Below are 26,050 nucleotides of genomic sequence, written 5' to 3' on the forward strand. Positions count from 1 at the left end.
TACACGACGATAAAATTGCATTATCGTCTCCCGAAATCTCAGAAGGTCCAGAAGCTCTAACTTAGTCTTCCGAATTTTATTCAAAATTAATATTTTTTTTATTGGAAAGTTAGTTTTTTAACGGTTTTAACTTTAAATCTTTATTTTATACTACCAATTAGGGTTCAGACCTTTTTTTGCCATCACCAGAACCGGGCCTCGTTAATATTAATTAAAAAATTATTTTTTTGTTACGTGAGAAAGTCTTTTGATACATTCTAGCGATCGAAATCAAACTCTTCCAATTAAGTAATGATGCTATTTCTTATTGTTCTTGTTTCTTTTTCGTTTTGAGGTTCCTATAATATTTATTATGTTATGTTTTAATAGATATTTGCATTTTTAATTCAATATTTTAGGGCTTTTGTCTGAAATTCAGTTAAGTTGGTTTACGTTGTTTGTTTGATGTGAAATTTAAGTTACCTATACTTTTTTCTTTACTTGTGTTCGTGTTAATTTTTTCATGACTGATTACTTAGTAATTTGACATTATTTTCATTAAAAATCTCAGTTTTTTATCCATTTTACTTTGAAAACCCATCCCTTGCTTTCTAATTGATGAACTGCAACCACCACTGAACAAAAATTAGTCAGTACCGAAAGTACCGAAAAAAAGGAAAATCTCGGTTCCTAAGAAAACCCCACACACGGTACGTTTTATCTGTAGCAAGTCGTACGATAAGTCGTTCCGTCTGGACCGCGCTTAACGTTGAGATTAAACCAAGCGTCGTGGTACTCTTAAGCCCAGTACTTTATAAATAATTTAGTCAATGAGAGCCGGTGATTCAGTCGTACGAAAATAGCGTAAACCCAAGCAAGCACACAAACTTTCCCTGCCCTATACGCCGCGATATAATATATATACGCCAAATCATCTCAACGAGTGAAATATGTATTAAAAACACTTAAAAAAACATTTAAAAACATAAACAAGACTTTTTTCATCTAAAAATGTCGGAATTCAAGCCAAAACCACTAAATTCGTCTTTGAAGTGTTGTAAAAGTAACGATTCTTTGGTATCAGTGTCTTCAAATCATGATAAATTAGTTTGCGACACGAAAAACGATTATGTGGTAGTGCCTTCTAAGGACCCTGATGAAGCCCTTAATAACAACGTTTCGATCACTGGAAAGACGATGAATTTTCAGTATTCGGTACCGAAAAGGATATCTGTGGATTTGGAGTTCAAGAACGTGAAGTACCAGACCAAGGTTTGGTCAATGAAGAAGTATAAATTTGGTAAGTTTAATTTTTTTTTTTTGAAAAATTTAGGTAAATTGTGATATAAGAGTTATTATACTGGAATCCTCATCCAATGGAATACTTAAATTAATAGAAAATTTAGAATAATAATAGTATATTGTTTTATTATGATTAAAAGTGGTACTATTTGTGACGCGGTTGTATGTTTGACAAGAGAGGCAAAAAAAGTACTTTTTTTTCAAACGTTACAAACTATTAATTTTTGCGACGTGATTGACAATATAAAAAAGTCATTTCAACGCCTATAAGCATAAAAGTAAAGCACTTTTACGCCTAAGCACAAAAGTACTAAAATATATTATCAAACTGTCATAAAGTGTCAAATTCAACGAGCGTAACTCTCGATATAAGGGTTGTTCACCACATACGACACGGAATATTGTAGCTAAACGATGAGATTTTTACAAATTGTAAGTTTGGGGTTCGTTGAAGGACTATTAGAGCTACAATTTAAAAATATTTCTACAAGATACAGAGTGTCCCAAATAAATAAAAAATATCAAAGTTGTATTTTTTTAAATGGAACACCCTGTATATTATTACATTTTTAGTTTCTACGATTAAAATAAAGGTAAATTTGATTAAGGTTTATTATACTTAAACCTCACCGTTTTTGAAATATTTTCAATTTTGTGAAATTGCAGTAAAAATTTTAAAGCTTCATTTCTCCAAGGGTATCAATGTTTTTAGTACTAAATATTTAATGAAGTTTATTTATTGATCAGTTATTGTGTTGCAATAATAAAAATAATACTATCTTATACAGAGTGTCTAAAAAATTATTTTAAATAATTATTAGCTTAAACGGCAATAACTTCTTTAATTTAAATGGAATGCCCTGTATATTTTAGGAGAATCAGATGCACAATTAAATTGTCTATCAAATTGTATTATACCATTTTTTACCTATCCCTTCAAGTTTTCGTATAAAATGCATTTTCTTATAATTTAGACCTCATTTATCAATATATCAATGGAATATTGACATTTTAGATTGTTTTTAAAGCAACAAATGTACAAAATGTACAGACTAGTAATATTATCGTTTTTAGCAAAACGATAATATTACTAGCCCATTTGTATGCAAAAAGAAAACTATTTAAATCTTTATAAAAGAGTATACCATTAATTAAATATAACACCATTATTTGCGCCCATATACTAATTAATTACATACTTAATTGTGTTCGTTATTAAATTATTATAAATAAATGTGGATTTGAGTCAGAAATCAATATAATAATAAGTTATCAAATTAAAGTCTCTGTAGTTATAAATAAGCATTTATTAAAAAATGAAATATCATTTTTAAGGTGTTACTTTTTATCACACTGTCTAATGCCCATACAAAATTCAGTTTTTTAGTATTTGGAGCAATTATTATTAATCAAAGCAAACAGTCAGTTAATGTTGTTTGAATACTGGAATCATATTAACTGATCCTCTTTAACAAATATTTAAACAGTTTTTTTTTATTTTTTAATGAAATAAACGAATTATATCGACAATATTAGTATCTGTACTCTTTAAAAATTTGGGACATCTTTAAAAATAATCTAAAATGTCAATAGTCCATGGGTATATTGATAAATAAGTTCTAAATTACAAGAAAATGCATTTTCTACGGAAACTTAAAGAGATAGGTAAAAAATGGTATAATATAATTTGATAGACAATTAAATTGTGCATCTGATTCTCGTAAAATATACAGGGTGTTCCATTTAAATTAAAGAAGTTATTGCCGTTTGAAGCTAATAATTATTTAAAATAAATTTTTAGACACTCTGTATAAGGTAGTATTATTTTTATTATTGCAACACAATAACTGATCAGTAAATAAACTTCAGTAAATATATAGTATTAAAAACTTTGATACCCTTGGAGAAATGAAGCCTTAAAATTTTTACTGCAATTTCACAAAATTGAAAATATTTCAGAAACGGTAAGGTTTAAGTATAATAAATCTTAATCAAATTTACCTTTATTTTAATCGTAGAAACTAAAAATGTAATAATATACAGGGTGTTCCATTTAAAAAATACAACTTTGATATTTTTTACTTATTTGGGACACTCTGTATCTTGTAAAATTATTTTTAAATTGTACCTCTAATAGTCCTTCATCGAACCCAAAACTTACAATTTGTAAAAATCTCATCGTTTAGCTACAATACTCCGTGTCGTATGTGGTGAACAACCCTGTATAATTACTTACAAGGTATTACTTTTAGATCTTTTTATACAGGCTGGCGCACCTCATTCATCTCGAAAGATGTATTTATTTTCAAATATACAGGGTATGTCAGAACTAAGATCCATACCAAAGTTATTTTTTTTCTTATGGACCACCCGGTATTTTATTTCATTTTTGGATTCTTGGACATAAAATAAGGCATTTATTATAACGGTTTAATATGTTTAAAAGCTTTGGTTTTTCAGTTATTTAGAGATATTTAAATATACATGCCATAATAAAAAGTCTGTCAACGCCCTGTACATTACTTTTCAGAATTAATTCTTGTGCTGACTATTAAGCCAGAGAAATAAACTTTATTAAAAAAAAAATTATCAAAAATTGCTGGTCTATTTTAAATATTTATTTTACATAAAAACTTTGTTATTTCAAATGCAAAACTATGTATATTTTAAAATAAGTCGAAGCAGATTTAAATGCTCTTTCAAACTATATTAGGGTTTCCTATACCAATCTGGCTCAGATTTTGAATAAAAAGCGATTTTTCAATAAAATAGCAATCAAGATGGCATTTTTTTTCGTGAAACATCCATATCTTTTTCAAGAAATTTCATACCAAGTGATTGCCAATAAAAAATATAGATGAACTAATTTAAATTTAATTTAAATCACATTTTTTTTCTGTTAATCTACATTTTTGGCATAATATAAGCTTATATTGCAACAAAATTTATGAATAAATAAATAAAATTAAAATTAATTACTAATCCGTATGAACAGTTAATAAATTTGTTCGACTCAAAACAAAACTAAGGCTAAAGGTTTAATGGAATTTAACAAAGAATAAAAAGGAGATTAACATTATTATTTAGAAATGTCAATAATATTTACATGCGATTGCGATATGTGATCTTTCTGCATAAGCGTGAGACGATAAAAGTGTTCGTTCTTCCTTGAATTTTATCAAAATACAGGGCCAGTCTTAAATAAGTGCAAAAATTTTTATTGGCGGTATACAGGGTGTCCCAGGCTGATCGTGCATTGGAAGAGTTATTTTTAGACAAGTACAAGATCTAGATCGGAGATTTTTTGCACATCACTGTTTCAGAATGAAATCTACGAGGCATGTTTTTTAAGTAAGTACCGTTTTGGAATTAAAAAAAACGTGCAAAGATATCGCAATAATTTTATTTTTACATGAAAGCCTGTACCTTAATCTACTTTTCTACATAATTTCCGTGAATATTGAGGCACTTGTCATAACGTGGCACCAGTTTTTCAATACCCTCCTCATAAAATTCTGCCGCCTGGCTGGTTAACCACTGTATCACAACTGTTTTGACTTCGTTATCGTCTTGAAGACGCTAACCGTCCAGGTGTTTCTTCAAGTGCAAGAATAAATGGTAGTCACTGGGCGCCAGATCAGGGCTGTATGGAGGATGATCTAGAGTTTCCCATTTAAAAGATTTGATGATCTTTGGTCCGATTAGCCACATGTGGACGGGCATTGTCATGCAGCAAAACAATACCCTTACTCAACCTGCCACGTCTTTTGTTTTGGATTGCACGGCGCAGATTGTTCAATGTCTCACAATAAGATGCTGCATTGATTGTCTCATTACGAGGCAGAAACTCCACTAGCAATACTCCTTTTCTGTCCCAAAAAACATGGTTTTGCGGGCAGAAATTGTTTGCTTAAACTTCACTGTTTTGGGTGATGATGAATGTCGCCATTCCATGGACTGTTGTTTCGATTCTGGTGTGACGTAGGCCACCCATGTTTCGTCACCAGTAACAATTTTGCCTAAAAAATCTTCACCTTCATTGTGGTACTGCTCAAGGAAAGTCAATGCACTGCCTAAACGTTGGGTTTTGTGCAAATCCGTCAACATTTTCGGAACCCAACGTGAACACAATTTCCGGTAATTCAAGTTCTCGGTCACAATGCGATACAAAACACTACGAGAACATTGAGGAAAGTAGTCGCACAATGATGAAATTGTGAAGCGTTTGTTTTCTTTCACCTTTTCGTCCACTTTCTGCACCATATCTTCATTAACGACCGAAGGACGCCCACTCCGTTCTTCATCATGCACATTTGTGCGGCCATCTTTAAATGCTCTCACCCATTTCCTTACCATTCCATCACTCATAATGTTTTGTCCGTAAACTTCACAGATCTCACGATGAATATCGATCGGTTTTACGCCTTTAGCACTAAGAAATCGTATGACAGCCCGTACTTCACAATCGGCGGGGCTCACGATTGTCGGAGCCATCTTAAACACTCAATAAACAACGTATACAATGAAGAATCAGACTGTACTGGCGTCTGTGCATAGACAAGAGATGTAGGTAACCAGCGCGCATGCGCGGAACGCCGACCGTAGCGCTGCGGCGGCGGAATCGCAAAACAGTACTTACTTAAAAAACATGCCTCGTATCATTATTTTAAATGGGTTCCCAAATTTTTTATTACATACTTAAATTCTCTGTAAAATTTTATGAATTTTGATATCAGACACTCTATACCTAACATTAACCGTTTTTGAAAAAAAAAATATTTAAAATTTTTGGAGGAAAAAACTCCCTGTCAAAAAAATGTACCAACTCAACCTAAACGTCAAATTTAGTGATTAAAACAGCCACTGTAACATAAAAAGAAGGACATGTGGCTATCTATTTGAAATATTAAATTGTTGAATGTCATGGTACAAAGAAAACAAGGTATGATCGATAGCTGCTCCAATTTCGTTAAGTTTGCGCATACCACCTGTGACGTCATATGCCATACAACAAAATATCCGTATTGTTCAATTGCCACTAATAAAAAAAGACCTAAAATAGGAAAGAATTAGGACATAACCCCCAAAGTTATGTCAAATCATCGAGCTTGACATTTGAAAAATTATTTTCACATTTTGACACAATCAAATTTCACAGATGACACAATCTGTTTGACAATTTGAAATTGGCGCGCAGAGCTTGCCGACCAATGGTGCCGTTCATCACCTGTGACGTAGTGACCAACCTGCGCAATATCATACCTTGTATTCTTTGTATCATGGTTGAATGTCATATAATAATGGCGGTAGGATTGTAACTGTCATGGAATTGAACTATTAAAAAATGATCATAAATCATTTTTTTCAAATGGAAATCCGCTTTTTTTATTTCACTAGTGAAAATGTTTTTCAATTCATTACTTTTTGATTATACATGTTCCTATACCTAAAATCAATCGTTTTTAAGTTACTTAATATTTAGTTTAAAGCGCATTTTAGCCTTGGACAGCCTGTATATCTTCCAAAAAATACACAAAGAAAAAAACTATTTAAAATATCTCAATACAATTATTCAAGAACACTTTAATTTTTAGCAGATACATCTATTATAAACCCTTGACGTTCTGTGATAATTCACTACAACCATGAAGTAACATTTCTAGTTAACAATTACTACCCGATCACAATTACTGAGGCAAAACCAAAAAACCTTCTCTATATGATTTTTTGTTTATTTTTAATTTTCACTTATGTTATGTGTTGTTCTGTTGATATTACTGACTTTTTACAAAATTTAAAATGTCATATTACTTACCTTTATTTCCCTGTTGCGTTTCTTATATCCGTTTTCCATAAATATATCCTGGTTTCCCTCATTAGTTTTATTTTCCCATTTCCTTTTGCTTCTATTTATATTATTCTGCAGCATTTTTAAGTTCTGTTGTAATACCAATGTTAAAATAGTCTTCAGTATCATAACTTCCAGTCCTTCAAACAAAATATTGACTTTCTTTACACAAATTCGAAGGAACAAACTAGAAATTCAAAATGACAAAAGTTATTTATGTTTTACTAATAGTTAGTATTTGAAAATAAAGTGTAGGTAGGTAAAAAGGTGTAAATAGAATAGTATACCAACCTTGGATATAAAATAGTAGCTATTCTAGCACTAGTACACTACTCGGTATACTATATAATATATTGTGAGAGGATTTAGCTAAAATTCAGAGAGACACTAGATGTTATGTAACGAGAATGATAGGTTGGGAGAAATACTACGCTCTAATATAGAGTTAGTTGAGAATAGGCGATTGAGATAGTCGGGTTATTCTTATGTAATTCTGAGTACTACGACGGAACAAAAAAGTTACCAGTGAAATTCAGTGTTTTATTTGTAAAATACGTATCCTTTTGACATTCGAACGTACTAAAAGTACCACAAAAGTTTTAAAAAGTGTCATAAGTACGGGCAAATGAGATGAAACCATAAAGCATCAAGTTCAGCAGTGTTAGTGAATAAAAAGGATAATAGTACCTACAAGAAAATTTGGAAACTGTCTATTATGTAAAAATCTTTTGGAAAAATACCACACCTACTTCAAAAATGGTAAGATACAGTGGTGGCCAAAAGTATGGAAATTTTTTACTTTTTAAAATATCACAGAAAATATTGCCATGCTTAAACTCTCAGGAATATAAATGAACAGCTTATCAGCAAATAAAAGTATTCCAAAAATTACACAGCGAAAAAAATCTGTTTAGCAGTTTTTGTAGGAGAACAATAGATTTCTTGTGGCCAAAAGTATGGAAACCATAAATAAATACATTAAAATTATTTAGTTTAAGCTGATAAACGGTACGATTTGCTTCAGATAAATATAAACGATAAATAGATAAATATAAAAGATTTAAAAAATAAAATAGTTGAATTATACAAGAGCGGTTATAAACAAATTCAAATAAGTAAAAATTTAAACATTTTAAAAGGCACCGTTTCGAAAATAATTCGTAAATTTAATAAAACAGGGAACGTTTCAACAGCTTTTAAGTCAGGAAGACCAAGAAAGGTGTGCAACAGGACAATGAAAGTAATGAAGAGAATATCAATGGGAGATCCAAGAAAAACATCCACAGACATTTCTCGAGAAATGGGTGAAAGGGGAATATCGGTGTCTGCACGCACGGTGAGAAGAAGGTTGGATGACATGGGACTTTTTGGAAGAGTTGCGGTGAAGAAACCACTAATATCAAAGAAAAATAGGATGGCCCGCTTTAAATTTGCTCAAGATCATCTCACCTGGTCTTATCAGAAATGGAATATTGTACTGTTTAGCGATGAAAGCAAGTTTCAACTGTTTGGTAGTGACGGGAGACGTTATGTCCGAAGACCAAAAGGTACACGGTACAGCCATAAGTACCAGATGCCCACAGTAAAACATGGGGGTGGGAGTATAATGGTATGGGGGTCAAAGACATATTGGAAAATAATATGCTGCCTCATGCTGATGAAGAAATGCCACTCAGATGGTTGTTCCAGCAAGACAATGATCCCAAGCACAAATCTCGGTTTGTTCAAAATTGGTTAAATGAACATAATGTTCCACTAATGGATTGGCCCACACAGTCTCCGGATCTTAACCCCATAGAAAATTTATGGGACCATTTGGATAGCAAAATTCGAAGCCATTCTATTTCAAATAAAAATGAATTATGGGAAGTGCTAAAAACTGAATGGGCGGCCATTTCCAGTAAAGATTGTACGAGATTGATCGATTCGATGCCACGAAGATGTAGAGAAGTAATTAATTGAAAGGGATATTCCACTAAATATTCGTAATTTTTATATTATCTTGAATTTTAATAAACATTCTTCTTAAGTTTCCACACTTTTGACCAAGAAAATATTCATAATTTTTTATATATTTTTTGATAGCTGTAATTTTTTATTTAAATGTATTAGGTTTTGTAGGAAATTATTTGTAGGTCACGATTATATAAGTCGTTTTATTTCATATTTTAATTTCTCAGCATAAATGACAAATTAAAAAAGTTTCCATACTTTTGGCCACCACTGTAGGTACACAGATATCAATTATTAAGTTAGGAATATTAAAGTTTTTGTTGTTTGTTGTTATAATTTACTTATTTCGTTATTAATTATGCACTTGCAGTGTCTAAAATGTAATTTTATCATACTGGTGTTAAAAATTAATGCATAAAATAGATCACATTATCATAAAAACTAATTTTTTAATAACTAACATTAAAAATAATATGATAGCATTTAAATTTAACACTAATAAAGAGATAAAAACCAAAATAATTTCCTTCAAAACAAAGGATGACTATTTTAAATTATATTAATATATTTTTTATCATGTAACTTCCCTTGTCCAATATATTTTATAATATTCTTTCGAAAATTTCGCATGTTTATAAAAATTATTTAGAATCTCTCTTATCGTGAAACAGTTGTGCAAAAAAAATTATCGCCAAAATAACCTAATTTATGTATAATTTCAACACCTATATGTTTTTTTCGCAAATATTCCACGATATATCTTTTGACCCTTGTAGATATGGGTTCAAGAGGTAAACAAGGGTCATGGAATATTTATTTATTTAAAAAGTTAGTATACATATCATACTTTGATTACGTTAACATTTGCATCCGGATTTTGATTTAATGAACTACTGATTACACTTTCTCATGTACATAGGTACCTTCATACTTATCAGGAAAAGAAATAACAACATTTACCCTTTCTGATATGAATTTATTATATCTAAATTATTTCAGAATTTATGTACCGTATGATAAAAAAAAGACGTCAAAGATGGTTGGGGAATGACGATGATAATTTCGGCGCAGTTAATCTCTAGACCTCGTTTACTAAGAATTAACATAAAAATGTTGTCAAAAATTAACACTAATTTCTTAATAGGCATCTAAAGGTCATAAGATTGATGAGCGAAGCAATGCGCAGACTTTGTCAAGCTGAAGAAGTAACGACATAACACAGCCTGGTAAATGTGTGGTTCATTGTACTAGGCTATGAACAAAGAGCTATATGGAGGGTTTAGTCTCCAAGCTCCAAGTTGCTAGGCTTTTTTTAGAAGAGGACACAGTAGAAAATGTCGCAGTAGAACAGGCCCAAAACCTAATCAAATCTCATCTAAAGCAGATATTCAATATCGAATTATATTCAAAATATTTTTATAGCTATTTAAAGTCGTTTCAATCGCAGGAACAATGATTTTAACATTTTTAATCATTGATTTCGAAGTGGACACTTCAGAAAAATAATGTCAACAAGTTACAGACGTTTTTATTATCACGCCAATAAATTTTATCAATAAATACTATAGTTATCGTAAAAATAACGTATTAAACCTTGAAAAAAAAACTATGTACCTACTATTGTTCTTGAAAGTGAGTAAATAATCTTATTTTCAATCACATAGAATTTAAATACAATGGAAAGGGAATGTTTTCAATTCAGAAATATTAAAATAGTTATGACAATGCGATGACAAGTGACACGATGACGTAGATGACCTTTTTTGTAAAACATACAGTGGTGGCCAAAAGTATGGAAACTTTTTTAATTTGTCATTTATGCTGAAAAATTAAAATATGAAATAAAACGACTTATATAATCGTGACCTACAAATAATTTCCTACAAAATCTAATACATTTAAATAAAAAATTACAGCTATCAAAAAATATATAAAAAATTATGAATATTTTCTTGGTCAAAAGTATGGAAACTTATGAAGTTTATTAAAACTCAAGATAATATAAAAATTACTAATATTTAGTGGAATATCCCTTTGAATTAATTACTTCTCTACATCTTCGTGGCATCGAATCGATCAATCTCGTACAATCTTTACTGGAAATGGCCGCCCATTCAGTTTTTAGCACTTCCCATAATTCATTTTTATTTGAAATAGAATGGCTTCGAATTTTGCTATTCAAATGGTCCCATAAATTTTCTATGGGGTTAAGATCCGGAGACTGTGAGGGCCAATCCATTAGTGGAACATTATGTTCATTTAACCAATTTTGAACAAATCCGAGATTTGTGCTTGGGATCATTGTCTTGCTGGAACAACCATCTGAGTGGCATTTCTTCATCAGCATGAGGCAGCATATTATTCTCCAATATGTCTTTGTACAAAAAACGGTCCATTATCCCATCAATTTTAACAAGAGGACCAACACCTGAGCGAGAAAAACACCCCCATACCATTATACTCCCACCCCCATGTTTTACTGTGGGCATCTGGTACTTACGGCTGTACTGTGTACCTTTTGGTCTTCGGACATAACGTCTCTCGTCATTACCAAACAGTTGAAACTTGCTTTCGTCGCTAAACAGTACAGTATTCCATTTCTGATAAGACCAGGTGAGATGATCTTGAGCAAATTTAAAGCGGGCCATCCTATTTTTCTTTGATATTAGTGGTTTCTTCACCGCAACTCTTCCAAAAAGTCCCATGTCATCCAACCTTCTTCTCACCGTGCGTGCAGACACCGATATTCCCCTTTCACCCATTTCTCGAGAAATGTCTGTGGATGTTTTTCTTGAATCTCCCATTGATATTCTCTTCATTACTTTCATTGTCCTGTTGCACAACTTTCTTGGTCTTCCTGACTTAAAAGCTGTTGAAACGTTCCCTGTTTTATTAAATTTACGAATTATTTTCGAAACGGTGCCTTTTAAAATGTTTAAATTTTTACTTATTTGAATTTGTTTATAATCGCTCTTGTATAATTCAACTATTTTATTTTTTAAATCCGTAGAGAAATATTTAGACTTGGGCATGATGTTTATATTTATCTGAAGCAAATCGTACCGTTTATCAGCTTAAACTAAATAATTTTAATGTATTTATTTATGGTTTCCATACTTTTGGCCACAAGAAAGCTATTGTTCTACAAAAACTGCTAAACAGATTTTTTTCGCTGTGTAATTTTTGGAATACTTTTATTTGCTGATAAGCTGTTCATTTATATTCCTGAGAGTTTAAGCATAGCAATATTTTCTGTGATATTTTAAAAAGTAAAAAGTTTCCATACTTTTGGCCACCACTGTACCCCGAAAAAATATATACCGTGTGATATGACGAAAAAAAACTGAAATTTTTGGTTTTCATTTTTATTTTTTTCGAGTTTATTTTGACAGTGAAAGTAAGGTATCGTTTATTATATAATATAATTTAATAACAAATTTTATTTTTAATTTACTCTGTATGCTGAATGCGTATACAATAACTATTTTTTACGAATAATACATGAACTTTAGAATTTTTCACGAGTATGGTGTTTTGGGTTGAAATTTCCTTTTTTCCTTTAGATCTCGAAATTTCCTATGAATGGGGAAATTTAACACGACTTGGCATCACCGTGCTCAAGAAATATACGGGTTGTTAACTCGACAGTTACTTATAGGGGAACAGAATGGCAACACTGCCTATTGAGAACGCATGCATTATTGATTTTTCTGCCGACTCGTCCCGTCGCACAGTGCTTCGTCCCATGGAGAAAAATCGAAAAAAAAGTTAAAATTTACTAATATCTGAATATGTAATTTTATACTTATAGCAATGTTCAACCATCCTGTATATTATTTTTCATAAAAAGCGTTTTTTGTTAGCAAATATTTTCACTAAAAATAGATTTTGCGATCATTATCATATCAGTGAAAAGAATAACATTCATAGTAGTTCTGTATATTATGGAGATAAACGGTACGTATTTAATTGAAAGCTACTATGGGTATTGTTAAACAAGGTATGTACTTTAAATTTATTTCTAAACAAGTTCGTGATTGTTTAGTTTTTATTTATTTTTTAAGATGATTCTTAAATGGGTATAAAAATTTTACGTTTTCAAACGTCAAAAAGGCATTTAAAAAAAACATATCAAAACATATCGTATTTATTGAATATTTTTGTTGTCATATTCATACACTTTTAATTTTTGTATAGTTCACCTGCGTCTGCTTGTGACAAACTTTATTTTATAATACTTTTCAGATGGAAGTAAAATTGATAAGCAATGCCGATCTGGTTAATACTTGGCTTGATCATAAGGACAACTCAAAATTATTTGTATTTCAGAAAATGTGTTCTTTATTAGATATTGGTGAACCTTCCAGTCCAATGAGACACCACTTGTGCCTGAAAAAGCCCACTATGTTGGAGCGAAACGTAGCATATAAAAAGTTTCCATCTTTCAATTTATTATAAAACCTCATAACCAAGAAAACGAAAAAATAATATATGGATATGGTCTATTAAAGAGGTAACTATTACTATTAACATCCGAAACCCTCATACCAACAAAGAGAACAGTAACAACGCGAAAAAGTAACATATTAGAAAATAATGTACAGAAATATCTTATACGTGAGAATAGTTCATCTACCTGTGATTTGGATACTATAAATTTGGAAGATTCTGTCAGCAGTGATTCTTCTGAATCAGAGTAGTTACGATCTGTGCATTTTGTTGTCCTAAAGTAAATTTATAGTATCTTAAATGTTTTTTTAATTAAATATAGCATTAATGTTTCTTTTTGATTAAAGAAAAACATGTTTATCTTATATTAGGCTTATATGGTAGGAATCATGTTCTAATGTTATTCCAATTCTTTTTTATCACAGGGATTTATTCAATACTTACACCGTTTTCATACTATAAATTATTATTTCCTTAGATGGAACACAGCTCCAACATTTTTATTATTTATAAGATTTTTTTTTCATAAACGTGGGACTAAGAACATCATCATTTAGTACAATGTGAGTACTCATCATTTGTGTCAAATAAACCCAGTTTGAATAAATTGCCTGCAATAAAAGAGAAGTTTTGCATTTCCTATATTTCCAACGACTACAATGCGCCACCTGGTGTTGCATTTAATAAGTATATTATTAATGATATACGTTATCAATATGCAAAAAAAAGCACATTTTAATAGTTTATACTCTGGAATAGTCTGTAGGCATTATCAAATTCATTCCTTATCACACTTAGTGGAAAAATCACGCATTGCTAGTCTTATCAATAATTTACTGATAAGTCTGTCAATAAATTTTGAACGTTGGACAAAGAAGAATTTATTAATTCTAAAGAAAGATATAAAAATACTCGTAAACACATGCAGATTATTTTATAATATTGAATAATTTATTAAATATTACATTAATCGTACTTTCCAAAATTAATTTGCCATATTTATTATGAAATCACTTAATGTACCGTTTTTGTTTTATTGCTTGATATATTATAGCCTAAGAGCTGACGACATATTTAGAGAACATATTTTAGGCAAGCTAGAATAACTAAAAATGTATAGTTTATTAACTGGCGAACCCAGAATCCTAAGTCTGGCTGGGGGGTTGGGGGTATTTCGCTACTGCGCAACCCATAACATTTGCAAAAAAATAAATCCAAAAAGCATTCTTTAGGTAACTTGAAATTTGTTTATTCTAAAATTTTAGCATCTATTTAACCTAGAAATAAGTATGCCAGACTTTTTTTTCGGGTTTAAAGTGTAACCAGACCATTCCAAATACGTTTAATTATTATACTCGGAAAACATACTTTAGGCATTCTAAAATTTTTAAAGCGTGTTTATTAGATGATATTAAAAAATATGTGTTAATTGCCAGACGAATTCAACGGGATTTAATACTTGCCAGACGCGAATAAAGATTTTAAATGAGCGCGATAAGAAAGTCTTATGAGTATCTATAAGCGCGAGGAAGATAGTTTATTGAGACCCGTCGGCAGCCGATACGGCTGACGTCACAGCATTTTGGAGTCGTAAAAACTTTTTTAATAAAAGTGTATGATTGAAATCCTTTCAATAAGAAGACTTTTTAATTTAAGTATTTTGTATCTGAAAGAATAAAAAGACAAATAATTATATAAAAATTAGCATAATATAAAATATATTTTTTTCAAACGTCACAAATGTATAATTATTATTATAATTTTGTGACATATTATATTACTATTAATTTTTGCGACCTGATTGACAATATAAAAAAGTCATTTTAACGCCTAAGCATAAAAGTAAAGCACTTTTACTTACTTTTGAATCTATTTAGAAATATTAACAATGGTAGGTACTTTAATAAAATTCCAGAATACTTATTTTTTAGCCCTGTACATGGTACCCTTTTGTCAGGACTACGTTTTCTGGTAAAACCACTTCTTTAAATTTTAAACCATGTTGTTGGCGCACTTTTAAAAATTCTTTGCATTTTTGTAGTCTGCCTTCATCAAAAACAATAACTTTGTCACTAGTAACTTTTTTACAAACTACACAACTTAAATGTTTTTTATCCATTGTGATTTATTAGTTAGTAGCGAAATTAGTAGTTCCTAAAATATTTATTTGCAGTAATTATTCTAAACTATTTACACTATGCGCGTCAATATTTAATTTATAAATACATATTTGTACAGGGTAACTTAATTCCAACAAAATAATCTCTGAATTAAAAGCCTGCAAATAATTGAAATGAAACCGAAAAAAATTGTTTTTATGAAAATTTGAAGTACATACTCCAAAATACTGTTACGTCAGCAGCATCGGCCTGCCGACGGGTCTCAATAAACTATCTTTCTCACGCTTATAGAAACTCATAAGACTTTTTTGTCGCGCTCATTTAAAATCTTTATTCGCGTCTGGCAAGTATTAAATCCCATTGAATTCGTCTGGCAATTAACACATATTTTTTAATATCATCTAATAAACACGCTGTAAAAATTTTAGAATGCCTAAAGTATGTTTTCCAGGTATAATAATTAAACATATTTGGAATGGTCTGGTTAGACTTTAAACCCGAAAAAAAAGTCTGGCACATTTATTTCTAGGTTAAATAGATGCTAAAATTTAAGAATAAACAAATTTCAAGTTGCCTAAAGAATGTTTTTTGGATTTATTTTTTTGCAAATGTTATGGGTTGCGCAGTAGCGAAATACCCCCAACCCCCCAGCCAGACTTAGGATCCTGGGTTCACAAGTTATTAAACTTTATTTTTTTTGTTATTCTAACTTGCCTAAAATATGTTCTCTAAATATGTCGCCAGCTCTCCGGCTATTAGTCGAACAAAAGAATACGAACTTCTATTAGCAATAGCCTTTATAGACTACTAGCGTGTACCAGCGACTTCGTTCGCGTGGAATTAATAATTTGTAATGGTGATGATACAGCAAAGCAAGAATTTCCATTAACATACAAACTGGATATATTTTTCTCACATTTATGTCAGCATGAGAAAAAACAATATGGCGATATTATTATATAACTTGGTAATATTAGAGGGGTAATTTCATCTCGTTGGAATTTGACTTTCGAAAAATCCGTTTGCCAAAAATAAGCTTTTTACGTCAAGCAGTTTAAGCAGAATCGTGGTTAAGAAATTACCCAACTTTTTGGAACACCCAGTATTATTTTTTAAAAAATTTCAAAATATGTAAAAATGCCAAATAAATTATGCTTGTCCAAGCGTTTTCCCGAAAGACTAACCGTTTTTTAAATAACAAATATTGTAATATTTGAGGGACGTTTTGGCCTCTTTGAATTTGAGATTTGAGAACCCCCCAGCAAAGCCACAAAGGCTCTCATCATATGCAGAAGACTGGCGGGAAATAGGTGGGGCTGCGCCCCTAACATTTTGCGCTGGATGTATACAATGATAGTAGGACCCATGATTACTTATGGAGCAGTTGCTTGGTATACAAAACTAGAGCAACGTACAGCAAGGCAAACCCTGTGCAAAGTACAGAGACTGGCATGTATCTGCATCACAGGTGCCATGAGAACATGTCCAACAGCAGCAATGGAGGTCATTCTAGACCTAACACCACTGCATATTGTCGTCGGTAGTTATGCCAATGCGACAATGATTAGAATGGTCATTGACGGAAACAGTACTGGGAGAATTTTCAGGTCAGGGGCTTGGAACACCCTCAAAAGAAAATTCCACTTCTCCAACTCCCAGTGGATGACATACCAAGAATTTACAACTTTGAGAAACACCTCACTGTAGTATTGAGTAATAAAAAAGGATTGGAAGAAAGAAACGCTTACTCTGAATACTCCGAACCAATGGGCACCTACCCCAGTATCCTTCAGGCAGAAATTTGCGCTATCGAAAGATGCGTACAATTTATCTTGGATACGAACTATCGAAAACAGGAAATTGCCATCCTATCCGATAGTCAAGCAGCACTTAACGCGATCAACTCAGTAACCATCAATTCGAAGTTGGTCAAAGAATGCCTAGAAGCTAAACAAATTAGGCAAAAGAAAATAAAGTCCTCCTACTGTGGGTGCCTGCTCACCAAGGGATAGAAGGCAATGAAAAAAGCAAATGATCTAGCTAGGAAAGGAGCGAACACTCCACTAACTGGACCAGAACCGTTCTGTTTTCCAAACGGGAACCAACTGAAAGCGGAACTGAAGAATCTGGAAGACTCCATCCGTAACTTGAATGGGTGTCCTCCCACGGTCTAAGACACTCGAAAAAGTTCCTTAGAACTTATGACCGAAAAAATCAAAGGTTTTCCTTGATTTAAGTAAAAACAATCTTCGGATTGTCACGGGGTTTCTAACAGGACACTGTCTCCTCAACGAACACCTCAGTAGGCTGAAACTGAGAAACAACGGCGAATGCAGATTTTGTGGGGAAAATGGGGAAACACCAGAACACCTTATCACTGAGTGCGCCGAGACGACGACCATTCGTGCCATGAACCTTGGCACGTCTGATGTCGAGGATGGAGAGCTGGCCTCTGTGGAGCCGTCTCAGATACTGGCTTTTCTTAAAGCCCTGAGACTGTATGATGAGTTATAACTCGTTATAACTCAAGAAAGGGGAACACACAATAGATCTATAAGGTCGCGGTGATTAACTCCCCCTTCTAAACATTCTACCCCCCCCCCCCCCCACAGTCAATCCGTTTGCCAAAAATCAGCTTTAAACGTCAAGCAGTTTAAGCAGAATCGTGATTACTCAATGGTCATATTTTATGAAACACCCTGTAAAAATTTATATAAAATATTAAAATATGTAAAACTAATCGAAAATAATATAAAGATGTAAAAGAGGTTACACCATAGTTGGAAATGGTTGAATAAGATATAAATGATATTAACAATCCATATTTTTACTTTAATTACCCTGATTTTTTTTAACTATCAGATATTAAATGATATAATCAATTATCCCTGATTATTCTGTATATTTAAACGTTGACTTTTATTCCCAAATAATTGCAACACGTGTAGATAGACAAAAAAAAATGATTCTAATTAACCCTAATTTAAAAGTGTGCACCTATTTTTTTTGCAATTATCATAAAAATACGATGTTGTTTTATATATTTATACATACTTTGTTTTTGAACAATACACAGTATTAATTTTAAAATGTTCGTAATTATCTACCTGGACAAATAGTATTTAAAATTAATTTTTTCAGAGAAATTATATAAAAGTAGTGTCTAATAAGTTTATTTTGTAAAAATCACTTAAAATTAAATAAATAAGTAGATTAAAACAAGCTAAATATAAATAGGAGATTAATTAGAATTTAAAATTTTTTAAACTTGTTTCTTTTAATTGTAATATTTTTTTATTATTTATTTGCGGTTGATTTAGAATTAAATAACGTAATTACATAAATGTTATTTACAGTAATTTATTTCTTATTTTTAGAAGAAGTGTTTTAAAAAACATCAATATGTTTACCTTGTAAAGATAAAAATAAATTACTAGTTAAAAAAGAGAACTAAAGCGAAATGTAAACAGGAAATTAATAAAAATGCAACAAAATAACAAAATATTATTTCGAGTTTTTAGATAAAAAATATGTTAACAAAAATAAATATTTGAAAAATACTGTATTTAAAAATAATCACAGTAAATTTTTCCGTAGTTCCTTTAAACGAAACGGTACTACAGTACTTACTATTTTTATGAGGTACTAAACAATGATATTTTAGGTGTGTGGAAAGTTTTTATGTCCACTTCAACAATGTGACTCAAGACTTTCTCATAACCAAAGGACGAACAATGAATATATCTATCTTAATTGTTATTTTTCTTTGATTAATATTTCTTGATTAAGATACTCTTTTTAAATTGTTGTGGTCCTCTTCAGAAGGGCCAACTTGTTGAGGGTCTTTTCGGGTGTGGAATTAATGTACACTGTTGTTTTTTAATATAACTTAACTTTAATTATGATAAACTAATTACAATAGTTACCCTGAGGGAAACTGTGAAAAATAATAACGTTTTGAAGAGTAAAAAGAGAGTTGAAGAGCAAAAGCAAAAGAGTGTTGAGCAAAAGAAGTATGTGACTGAAACAGGGTTTTAGCAAAAGAGATATGAGGGCCTGTCTTGCAGTTCCTTAAATAATATCTAAGCTACAGAAATGCCAGAGGCGTACAGTACAATTTTTCTATCCTTAATCTAATATTCAGAGCAGTGGACGACACTGCCCTAAACTTACATTGTTCAGATAGACGACGTCTGCGAAAGCTATATAAATTTATGATCAAAATTCCCAACAGTAATAGTTAAAGTTATCAATTAGAATTATATTGTAGGGTCGTTTATGACCTCAAAGGTATGAAGGTTTTTATTAGAGATGGGACATTCCTAAACTAATATTACAAATTTGATTAAAATGAGGACGGGATTATAACAAAATTCAACGACTGTAGTTCTAATAAAAATAATCCATAATGCCATTATTTTTTATTGTAAATATTATTTATTTGTATATTGTAATACTACGTTCTAAAAGATTAAAAAAAATATATATATATATTTTACCTATTTTGAAAATATATTACCTACAAACAATTTTAAAAATCTTCCAAAAATTTATCGAAAAAAATCAAAAATAAAAAAAATCCAAATTTTTATTTTTTTCCTGGGGTAGAAATATACAACGCCTAAAATATTTGCACTTAGTTAAGGCTCACCCTGTATATAGTTTATGAAAATTTATTAATTATACAGATCTTATCCAACTACTCATAACTGGCTTTTAAGTCAATAATAGTTTATTTCAATACCTAATAAATTAAATGAATGATTCATTATGTTTAACAAAGTGCATAATATGAGCACCTATGACAATTTTATACAAAAAGATTACTGTTTAATGCACAATAAAAGTCGAAAGGTTATTAACATTTAGTTTATGAAATAAAAAAAATCAGCTTTAAGTGATTCATTCATTTTTCATTTCTTAATATATTTAATATTTCCAATTTTACCGGCATATTCTGCCTAGTCTTCTTTTTTCTGAATTTTAATAAAAAATAAAGTTTCATCGAAAAAAAAAGCGTCACAGTGGATTTTGAATAACAATTCTCTCAATCTATAAATTTATTAAAAACTTACATAAAATATACTCGGTTTTTATTTAAATCTTAATTTTTAAGAAGTTTTAATGAAATCGATCATCGAATTTTTACTCCATTGGCTACTGGTCCTTTCTGATCGTATTCTGTTAAAAAATGTGTATTAGTATTGTAAATATTGAACCAGACGTAATAATTCAATTACAATCATTATGTAGTCTGTTTTTTTGTGGTGTCATTGACACCATGCTAAAAAGTTGTTAAATGTATTCAAATTAAATTCATTATTGAATAATATGGCTAGAGATAGTTATTGATATCAATATAAGGAAATAATTACATGTAACCTACAACAAATTAATACATAAAGCATTAGCGGAATAAAAACTATTAACTTAGTACTTATATTTTATGTACAGGGTGGATCAAATTCGACGCTTTTAAATGGAAATACCCTTTTCTATAAGAGATAGACAAAAACTAATATCGGTGTCTGGAGCTCAATTTTTGTCAAAAACATGATGGTGAAAACCGCACATCGATATCTGTTATCGTTTCGGAGTTACGGGGTGTTTTTCAAAAATATGCATTTTTAATAAATGGCTGTAACTTTTTTGCTATGGAAAATTTTGTATTTTTATGCAAACATTTCCAAAGCACCTTTTTACGTAGAATTTAATGGTTTAAGTATAATTTTTTTAAAATTAATAATTTAAGAATTATCAACAGGAAATTTGATTTTTTATATGGGACACCCTGTATATTTTTAATTAGCTGAAAAGGATTTAAAATTACCTTTCCAAAAATATAGCATACTTGATATTTTGTTATAATGAATACATATTATTATATACCTTCGAAATACATATTTTTCAAAAGTTCGCCACTTTTAACTAGTAGCACAGAATATCTAGCTACGCAACAGAAAAATACTCGAAATGAAAGAGCTAAAATTGCACAAATAGAATACTAGATGGCGCGACAATATCATAATCAGAATATAATTAGAAATTTTGAACTTTCGGTTTTGGATCGACGGCTCGTCGATGGCCTTATAGCTCGGCTAAATATGCACAGTTGCCAGATTCAAAAAGACTCTCTTTCCTTGTCTAAGCAAAAAGACTTGAATTGGCATCCCATTCTTTTTATTTTGTATAATGCAGTATGTGTTTCTTTCTATTCTTCTTTTCTTGTCAGATACGCTTATATTAATTATTCCTTTGGCTATTAAAATAGGTTTAAGTATATTATTACAAAACATATACATTTTTAATATACACTACCTTATAATGTTAACTAAGAAAATACCTTTAATTACCTTTAAAATTAATAATATACAGGGCGATTGATAGTGATATTTATTAATGCTGGAGCGTTAGTAATGAAATATAAGTTTAATAATAATGGAAATAATTTATTAAAATGCAGTACAAAAAATGTTAACTGACTAAAAAATACTATAATAACAAATTTCTTCCGTTTGTCACGTTATTTATATAGACCTAGGTAGATTTTAAAAAGTGACACAGGTACAATTAATAATATATTAGTTCTGCATAAAAGTTGCTGTCACGACATCGAACAATAAATTAAAATTCGTAAAATAAATTAAAATTATTAATTAAACAAATCTTTATAAAGAAACGCAAGTATACCAAATTTGGGCCGAATCGAACTCCAGGAAATGATATCATAATAGTGTACTATATTATGGTACCACTCGATATGCTTTAAGGTACCATAATATTGCTATGTCACCGAAGATCCATAGTATACCAAATTTAAGAACAATCGAACGCCAGGAAATGGTATCGTAATATGGTACTATATTAAGGTACCACTTTATATGCATCATAGTACCATCATATTACAATGTCACCGAAAATACGTAGTATCCCAAGTTTAAGCCCAATCGAACGCCATGTACGTAATATAGTACTATATTATGGTACCAGTTGATATGCTTCATGGTACCATAATAATGCAATGTCATCAAAAATACGCAAGTATATATCAAATATGAGCTCAATCGAACGCCAGGAAATGGTATTGAAATATGGTACTATATTAAGGTACCACTTTATATGCATTATAGTACCATCATATTACAATGTAACCGAAGATACGTAGTATAACAAGTTTAAGCCCAATCGAACGCCAGGAAATGGTATCGTAATATGGTACTATATTATGGTACCTCTTATTATGCTCCATGGTACCATAATATTACAATATCACCGAAGATACGTAGTATCCCAAATTTAAGCCCAATCGAATGCCATGTACATAATATGGTACTATATTATGGTACCAGATGATATGCATCATAGTACCATCATATTACAATGTCACCGAAAATACGTAGTATACCAAGTTTAAGCCCTATTGCCGCCATGTACCTAATATTGCTATATGGTACTATAGAAGGTACCACTTTATATGCTCCATGGTACCATGATATTACAATGTCACTGAAGATATAGTATACCAAGTTTAAGCCCAATCGAACGCCATGTATCGTAATATAGTACTATATATGGTATCACTTGATATGCTTCTGAAAAAAACGGCGTTCAAGTTGGCTGGAAAAGGACGATCGATGACATTTCCCATATAAATTTACATATAAAATGACCGTGATATTAATTTCATAGCTATCGCTAACGCCGTTTTTTCCCGATTATACAATATGAACTTGGTATGAACACAATCGAACGTCAGGAAGTGGTATCATAATAGTAGAACAATACTTATTATATTGTCGCCGAATTACAATGAAAATTCAGGATTCAATTATACAATCTAACGTCAGGAAGTGATTGTAATTTAGCTCATAAGATTTAATTCCAACTAACATGGCAAACTGAAAAAAACAGCTCTGATCTATTTTAATATGTTTAAATGATGTAGCAAATTTGAAGGTAGGCTTTATCAGGAAGTATTACGATATGAATTACACAATGGCAACACTGCACAAAATTCTTTTAAATTTTGTTTGTAGAAAACTGTTTTCTTTTAAATTTATTGCCATATCTTCATGTTTTTTTTTAATTTTCTCTAAAACGGTATGGAAATTTGGAAAAGTATAAACAAACTTAACCAGTATATAGAACAAGCAGAATGTTTATACACATTCTTTATTTTAAATTATTCAATTAATATTTTTTTACTGTTTTTAGTGTTAGGATAATTTATTTGCCATATTTATAATTTCATGTTTTGATATCATCAACTAATAATTAAAAAAATTATCTAATAATTACTAAACAAACTAATTTAGCAACATTTAGCACGTGTAGATGTTAATTAAATCAGCTCCATATAATTTGTTATCAGCAGTATTGGCAATTAAATTACTAATTTGTATACTTTTAATCACGCAGATAATCATATATCTCTTTTTGTGTATTCTATATAATTTTTAGACACATATTCTTCAGACATTCTTTTTTTAATTCTTCCATTTAACTTTGTGTAAAATATTCTTTATATAACGGGTGTTTTTAAAAGCGGCTCACCCATATAATTTTTTTATTTTTCAGATAAAAAAAAACGAGATTTGGTATGTTAGTATACGGCATAAATTAGGATAGATTGACGTATTCAATTCTTTTCGGCCACTTCCTGTTTCATCGAAAATGACTACAACTGTGATTTTTAAATGATACCCTCGATATTTTTTTACTTTGTTTTTTGGAAAATAACATTCTGAATAGATTGACTTTTCAAATATTAATTTTTGACATTTTCGCTTAAAAAATAGTATTTTAAATTTCAATCCAGAGAGCCGTGGCTGTTTTAAAATGACTAATCAGTGCCTTCTATTAAAAGATCAGCCCACGGGCGAGATTTATGACGTCACGCTAGTTAGATATAACGGATTAATAAATTATATGTTGTAGAATACATGGAAAACATAATTATTCCTCAGATTTTTGGTTTGTATTTTAAAAATGATATAGTTTACATGAAATATACATAATATACAGTTAATAACTACAACATATATACCTATTTATAGTAATAAATACTTTGGCAAATAAACTATGAACCATACAAATGCAGCAAATGTTTTACAATGTACAAATAATGTATAGGTACATAAGATAATGGGTATATAATGTAAATATATTTTAAATTTTGGGGTTTGAAAATCGATCTAATTTAACAAAAACATTCAATATCTACTAATAGTGATGTATTATTATTTGCATTCACAAAATTTATATGTATATTTTGGTAAATATCAATGTTCGAAAAATTATATTTACAAATAATACAATATTATCTAAAAAGACGTCAGCGATGGCTATGAAATGAAGATCGCTGGCATTTTATATAAATTTATTCTAAAATTTTTGATTTTCTTGGGATTTTTTAGGTTCGGGAAAAACGTTGATTTTAGTTTTTCATTTGGTTTTCATTATTTTATTTGGTAAAAACGTTTCGGCTGACTATAGCCATCATCAGTGTTGTGTCATATGAGAAAAATAGTGTCGAATATAATCCAAAAAATTACATATACAATATAATTCACACCTCATAATGTTTACTGCAATTAATAAACTAATATAAACTTATCAAAAGATGACTACATATTTTTTAAAATTATTATTCTTAACAATAAAATTATCTACATTGACTATGGAGTACGCAGTAAACATTATGTGTGTGGTGTGAATATTTTATATGTAATTTTTTGGATTATATTCGACACTATTTTTTTCATATGACACAACACTGATGAAGGCTATAATGTTAGCCGAAACGTTTTTTTTTAAACCAAATAAAAAATAATGAAAACCAAATGAAAACTTCAATCAGCGTTTTTTCCCTGAACCTAAATCCCAAGAAAATCAAAAAATTTAGAATATTTAGAAACAAGGCTCAAGAATATCAAATTTTCCAAGATTGTAAAATTCTAGTTAATTATTTTATGTGTACAGTTATTTAGGGAATGTCATCGATGTTCATTTCCAAGCCAACTAGACGCCGATTTTTTTCGATGATACGGTATAATTCTTACGTAAAATGTAAATAACATTAGACCAATTAAAACAAAGAAATATGAATTTCTAAGTATTTTTAGTAACACCTTTATTCTTAAAACTTAATTTTGTATTATGCAAATATACCAATTTTATTGTTATTTTATTCATATTGTATTCAGCCATCACTTAAATATTTGATATTAATTTGGCATTATAAATAATCAACACTATTCATTAAAAATTACTGAACAAAAATGTATGTTATGCTTGACAACTTGACATACATTATATATTATCAAACAAAACACATTCTTCTTTTTAAACTGTATCAGTCTTGTCTTTACAAAAATCTTTTTTAAAATTTGAACTCAAA

General features: G+C 30.2%; 1 protein-coding gene across 1 annotated transcript in view; it reads left to right on the top strand.

Moving 5' to 3' along the window:
- Positions 1 to 797: 797 nt before the first annotated feature.
- Positions 798 to 26,050, top strand: part of LOC115890332 (ATP-binding cassette sub-family G member 1-like) — a 77,281-nt gene continuing 52,028 nt past the window's right edge. Inside the window, exon 1 of the mRNA XM_030910523.1 lies at positions 798 to 1,279. Coding sequence (XP_030766383.1) covers positions 991 to 1,279 — 289 coding nt within the window. The 5' untranslated portion in view covers positions 798 to 990. The remainder of the gene's footprint in view (positions 1,280 to 26,050) is intronic.

The sequence above is a fragment of the Sitophilus oryzae genome, unplaced genomic scaffold (genome assembly GCF_002938485.1).
Source record: "Sitophilus oryzae breed Bouriz unplaced genomic scaffold, Soryzae_2.0 scaffold_863_pilon_pilon, whole genome shotgun sequence".
In the NCBI taxonomy this organism is placed as follows: domain Eukaryota; kingdom Metazoa; phylum Arthropoda; class Insecta; order Coleoptera; family Curculionidae; genus Sitophilus; species Sitophilus oryzae.